Raw genomic sequence first — 6,898 nt, forward strand, 5'->3', positions numbered from 1 at the left:
TATATTTACATTCGCCTAAATTTTTGTTTAGATAAACTTGACGTGCATATGGTATAACCCACTTGGGATTATGACGGCATTGTTAATTTTAGATTGCGATCGGATTGGATAAGAGGGACCTCATTTAACCAATATTATACGACGACACAAATTTCAACTTTTTTTTATACAAACAAACGTGGTCGGTTACATTTCTTTATGAAGTAATACTCAGAGTTGCAATAGATACGGCTAATTTTTAATCGTAATAAAAATATGCCCTACTGCATTCATACACCATCATCGGAAGTGAAAATGCGATCAAGTTTTAAAAAAAGTACACATATATTTATATTGTTTACAAAACGAGATGGTGAAGTTGCCTCGTCAATATAAGAATAAAAAAGGATAAAAGAATAAATGCCTTTTTCGCACTCACCATCTACATTATTAATATAATTTCATCTGCTTAGTCGACGTTCTTCCGTGTAAGTCTTTATAAACACCTGTTCGATTTTGGTCTGTTTTTATAATCATCAAAATAGTTTGAGATTATTTTTGCAGGTATTAAAATATTTTGCAATGCTATATTTCAAAAGTATAATGTTTTAGGTGATAAACATCAAAAAGGTTAAAAGATGGACTTTTATTCCCAAATAAGAAGTACCACAATTAATACTGTTGTTTTAATTTACCGAAAAGGATCAATAAATATCGAACAAATGGTTCTTATTAAGGATACCGTGTTTAATTGAATAGAAAGACGCAGAAAACACGGAATGTTCTGCCTTATGATACGTTTGTTGATAACTGTGTATATTTTAGGACCAACCAGTCGTTTAATATGTGTGCGATTTCAGCTATTAAAATGTTGTTATCAGTAATTAAAATTTTCCAATAAATGCATTGTTTAGTAAGTAGTTAAAGGTTTATCGCTAAAAAGTTTAGGTTTCTTATGCATTTTTATGTCTCGATTGTAAAAACGAGTATCACTTTAAACATCTGTTTTACTTTCAGAATATATGAATATGGAATCCAATATTTACGTTGAAAATTCTTTTAGCATTAATGACATCCCGAAGCATGCCTGGAATAACAAAATATTCTAAGAATCCAGGCACAACAAACACCACACAAGATACTGTTGTCAGGTTAGCGCACTCACTTCTCACAAAGCCTATAATAGTTTGATTCCAGGCTTAAGTGTTTGTAATTTTCATTGGTGGTCACCATGCCGGACAATTCGGTTTTCTCCGAGCACTCTAGTTTCTCAAAAAACACAAGACCACACTTTCGTTCAACATCATGACAACCAGAGTGTCTTAGTAAGTTAGTACATATATATAACTTTCTTACAACAAACTAACAAACATCTATATTGGACACCTATCAAAACATTGAAACATGTTAAGGGGATATTGCATGATTGTTGTCCATTCTTTTGTATCAATGACTAGTTTCGACTATGATAGATTAATGTTTTAATGACGGAAGAAATATAATTCAAAGGTTTGTTAACCTTGATTGTGTTCAAATCTTTACTGTATAATGTATTCTTGGAGTACTTTTATCCACTTTCATTTATTTTCCAAGATATTTCTAGTTATTCTAAAAAAGCCTGCTTTTAAATGTATATTTGCACGAAGATTAATTGGATTCAATTTTCTAAATACAAGTTGCGTTTTATATCATAACAGGATACTTTTTAAAGGACAGAAATAATTGCACTGTGTTCTTGCCATTTATTATATTAGGGAGAGCGAGATGGATTAGCGAGGAATTCATGTATATAAAGATAATAACAATTACATATATTGTACATTTTATTAAACAAAATGTAAGGATTTCAAAGGCACATCACAAGACAAAATTCATAAATAATATAATGAAAATCTATTTACAAATTAATGATCATAATTCAAGATCAAAACATAATCGTACCATTACCAGAACAACTTCATCAGAATCGGGCTTTCTTTTGTTTTAAGTTATATACTATGTTACATCATTCAGCTATGTAATGCAAATTGGGTACTAATGAGTTTATAAACAATCAAGGTTGTTAATAAGTTAGTTAAACATAATGTTAAAGGAGTTGCAGCATATAGGGGGCTGCATGTACAGTGACACTATGTTTCTGATATTTAACACTCGTTTGTAATATATATGTCACAGAACTAACGACACACGTAAATTTAATGAACAGGTTAAGTACATAGATGTATAAAATAAATATTCAATAAAGTACAGAAACTTAATCAATAGTCATCATGAGTTTGGTAAAACCTTAATAGCACACAAAACCCCCCACAAAAGTAGTTGGTTGGTATTGAAATGTTAAAAGTTGGAAGTGGAGCAAACACAGCGAAATCAACTCAGAGCAACACTTGGCTGTCTTTAACATGTCTTATCCATATTCTTTTTCGGAAAGTGTGAAAGAAGTTTCTCAGCTGAAAATATATAGATTGATTTATTTGTTACAACTTAACGATATCAGTTTTCGTTAATAAGTATTTCAAATGCAAGAACAATAAAACAGGGTTGAAATATATTTATTGACATATTGCAGCTTTGAAGCACTTCCCATTTGTACCTTAAAAGCTTAAATCAATGGGATTGCATCGTGTTTAGACGTTAAGACGTGCGTTGAGATTTTTACAACGACTATAAATCGTAATCAAAACATATAAAGACACTCACCAATGGTCAAGTCTTCCGCAGGGTCCGCATGCTTTCTCTTGCGGAACGCAGCCTTCTTTTGTGCCATCGAATACCTCTCCAATCGCACATTTCACCGTGCCAATATATTTTCCTCCCTGACACCGAACGTATCGGTCACATCGCCCAAATTCATCCTGATAGAACCCGTCTACTTTCGTACCGCACTCGGGCATCATTCCCCCGTGTTCTCGAGGAATCATATCTAATGAAACGCATTCGTTCTTTTCCGGATGGAACAATTGTGTTCGGCCATTTTCGTCAGCTTGGCATCGCTCCTCTTTGATCGTGCGTTCTTTGTAGCATACGGCGTAGAATGGACTCCAAAGTTTTACTGGATGAACGTTTATTCCGTCAGGTTTGCCTACACAGCTTGGAAGGTCGACACTGCAGGGTCTACAGTGGGCAACGGGACACTGGTTGGATCTGTATTGGCCTGAAGTACAGCAAAATACAAGTTTACTTCAGGAGTTGGGGTGTATTATATAAATACTGTTATTGGGTGCAGTTTAAACTTCTGGAAGCTACTAGGTGCCGAAATTTTAGAGTTGCATCAATATATGATATGTTGGTGTTCAAAGGGTTATTACCAATGCATTGTGACTATTAAATTTCTATATTTCAAACAAAGTTTGATAGGTCAACTTACATCCATCCTTGAACTCTGTCCTGCTTCCACATTGTACATTTTCAAAATGGTCACACTGTTTGGTCTCAGTGTTGAACAACTGTGGGTAGGGACATTCAACAAGGTGTTGCTTGAAGAACCGGGGAATCCCATGTGTGTAACTGACACTGCAATTGTAGAAGGCTTGACATTCCGTGGGGTGTGGGAACACGCCTCCGAACATGTTACATCGTTCCTCTGGACTTAGAGGCCCTGGAAAGTAAAACTATTTTTTACCATATTGACTCATAAAACAGGGTTTATGTTAAAACATTCGGCTACTGAGGTTGTTTCTTTAGTTTTTCATAATATAATTAATATCTCTAAAGATGCATGATACACTCTTCAATATATTGTTTGCCTAGAGTAGTTTTCAACCGATGTAGCCGTATAGAATAAATGATAATTAGAATGATTTTTCTGTTTTCATTTGCGTATTCATTTATTTAAACTAACGAATTAAGTTTTTTCCACATAAAAATCACTCTTCAGATTTAATAATGCTTTATGTGTTTCTATTTATAAAGATTATGTAAACTATATACTATATCAACTGATATACATGTTTAGCAAGTGGACACTTTGGAATGCTTTTAGAGAAGAAATACTTAGGAAAGGATAAAATATCAGACAATACAAACACCAACACTAGAACTTACCTAAGTCAGGCAGCACTGGCATGTGACCTCCGCTTCCTTCTGTTGTTTTCTTGCAGTCATCATACATTGAACCTTTAGGAACACAAACGTTTGCGCTGGAGCTGAACACCGATCTTTGAGGACAAGGCGGCATCTCGACTTTTTTCCCAAACACGCACATGAAGAAGCCCGTACAGTCGGCCTTACCGATGATCTGAAATATACCCGGGGTGCATTGCACCAGTTCGTCGTGGCCAGCAATGACCAATGTTGCGGCGATCAAAGCAAACAACGCTGTTGTGTACCCAATCATTGTTTTGTTATAAAGTTTGAATGTTATAGTTGGAAGTCGTGTATGAAATAAAATAAACAATTAAATTATGTTTTCTATCAACGTTTTCTCACACAATGTTTGTTTAATATAGTCCTAGTAAGAGTAAGCTCATTTTCGATTAAAATCCTTGTCAATGCGCAGTTAGAGAATGGTTTGAATGTTAAAGATGCGATTTTATATAGACATTTTCGACAACCTTTAGGCGGGGCTTCCTGGCGCGGTTAACACGCGCTCTTAAATTATTGACGTAGGCGCATGACTTTAGTAGGAAATTGTAATTGAAAGGAATTTAATTTTCGTGGCCCTGTCAATTAACTTAGTGTTTGAACAATGTTTATTATATTATAATGACAATTAAGACTTAATTGTAAAATGTGTCATTTATTTGTTTCAAGTCATTTGTAACGTTATGTTGAAAAAATATCAGTTTTACAATTGAAGACGAACAAATAAACGATAAGGAGATAATATCGACTGTTTTGAAAAGACGAATTCATGTTTCACAAATTTTTACCTCCCATTTCTTTCGTAAAATGTAATACGAATGTTCCAAGTATGACTTTTCGAAAAATCAATTCTGATTTTCTGATGTGTATTTTGTCCTTCTCCGATATTTGTGTAGAAATAATATATTTTAGTATAGTCTTTTTCCGATGTTTGTGTAGAAAGAATATTATTGTATAGTTCTTTTCCGATGTTTGTATATATTTTCTGTTGTTAATATATTATTTATCTGCTAATGGTTTAGCTCCTGACAATATAGTACTTTTTGTTGTTTGTATAGTCCTTTTTATTGTTTATATATTCCTTTTCTTTTGTTTATAAATTTCTTTTTTGTAAATAATTTGTTTATCTATTGATTCTAGTCCTTTTCTGTTGTTTAACAAAATCATTTTATATTGTTTGAAGAGTGTTTTTTGTTGTTTGTTGAGTCCTTTTTTGTTGTGTGTGGGGTCATTTTCTGTTGTATGAAAGGTCCTTTTCTTTTGTTTGTAGGGCCATTTTCTGTGTTTTTGGACTCATTTTATGTTGTTTGTAGAGTCATTTACTGTTGATTGTACATTCATTGTCTTTTTCTGTTGTGTGTGTAGTCAATTTAGGTTGATTATTTTCTCTTTTTCAAAATATCTAAGATCCTTTACTCTTTTGAAGGATGGCTAGATTTGTTTTCAATTAAATGAGGTGTTCAATAAGTTCACGTTTAAGACACTGTCAAACTAAATTATAAAGAAAATATTTACCCTTCGGTACATCTCTCTTTTTTTGGCCTTTGAGAAATAAACGCATGATTCTTCATTCGCAGGATATCAACTTATCTACTATTATTTGAATGAACGTCAATTTTGAATGTTATTTGGAGCATTTCGATCACACTAATGTAATATTAATTTGCGATTTGTTTTGTCAGCAGGTTACTACTGAAGATACACCAATAAATGGACTTTGTTTGTGAAATTCCAGAAAGTGTAAGCGCAAACGTAAATTTCTTGAAATATATTAAGAATCAGTTTTTGAAAGGTCATATGGTCGAATCAATGAGCCTATAAATACAATATTGAAGTGAAAATCAACTGCAACTCATACATGAAGGGTAGCTACGCGTCCATGTACACGTACACATTTTGATTAGCAACCTCTCTATTGTCATAATTAAATGAGGGCTGTCCTAGTTGGATTTTAGATCCGGATCTAACGCTTATTTGTAAAAACACGTGGTTTTTTAGAAGGTCGCTTAATTATCATCATACATTATTTTCGTGGTGCAATTGTATGTATTAGATACTTTCTGTTATACGAGTTCAGATACCTTTTTACGATTCATATTAAATGGGTATGAATAATATATTTCGCCAAAAGCAGGCATCTAGGTATTGTATAATGTTTCTAACTCTATATATATCATATATATTTAAACATCATTTAATAGCATTTTTATGTGATATTTAGGAAATGTAAGCTTAAATACATAAACATTAAAAACACCTATTTATTTTTTAAGCTTAAATTGTTTAGGTATTTCTAACAGTACACATACGGAAGAATAAAACATAAATCATGTTGAATCGTTTAGATATAAGCATGAGACCTTGTATGGCCTTCCAGGAAATTGTGTATCACGTGAGAAACAAATAGCGGAAATCAAAGGCGAAGTTGAAATTCCAATCCTATAAAGATAGCCTCTAAATAGCTAGCTATTAACGGTCGTAAACGTCAATGTGGAGCATTAGTAATACATTCCACAAGAACCGAGGCATGAGTATAAAAACGTACAGTTACATCATTTCTATGTTAAACAATGCATAATAAAATTACGAAGATTATGATTTTGACAGCAGTGTGAGGTGATACAATGTGGTGATTATCGTACCAGTGAATGTAAGACATATCAATAAAATATGCAAATGGTTTTAATTAAACACCTAGTTTTGCTTTTATTCGCCAACAAAATTACACGCATATTAATCGCATTGGTAAACACAACGACAGTCAGAGAAGTGTTATTTCGAAAAAAATGTCTTAAATCATTTACGGTTTCAATACAACAAACTATTGCGAATAGTT

The 6,898-nt window shown here is 32.9% G+C and overlaps 1 protein-coding gene across 1 annotated transcript; it reads right to left on the minus strand.

The window, feature by feature from the left end:
• Nucleotides 1-2,675: 2,675 nt before the first annotated feature.
• Nucleotides 2,676-4,315, minus strand: LOC128216372 (uncharacterized). The gene is made up of 3 exons (XM_052922932.1): nt 4,024-4,315; nt 3,347-3,577; nt 2,676-3,133 (listed from the first exon to the last, which is right to left on the minus strand). Exons 1-3 carry the CDS (start codon nt 4,313-4,315, stop codon nt 2,676-2,678), a joined length of 981 nt encoding a protein of 326 aa, XP_052778892.1.
• Between the last annotated feature and the right edge of the window lie 2,583 nt (nt 4,316-6,898).

This window comes from Mya arenaria, chromosome 14 (genome assembly GCF_026914265.1).
Source record: "Mya arenaria isolate MELC-2E11 chromosome 14, ASM2691426v1".
NCBI lineage: Eukaryota > Metazoa > Mollusca > Bivalvia > Myida > Myidae > Mya > Mya arenaria.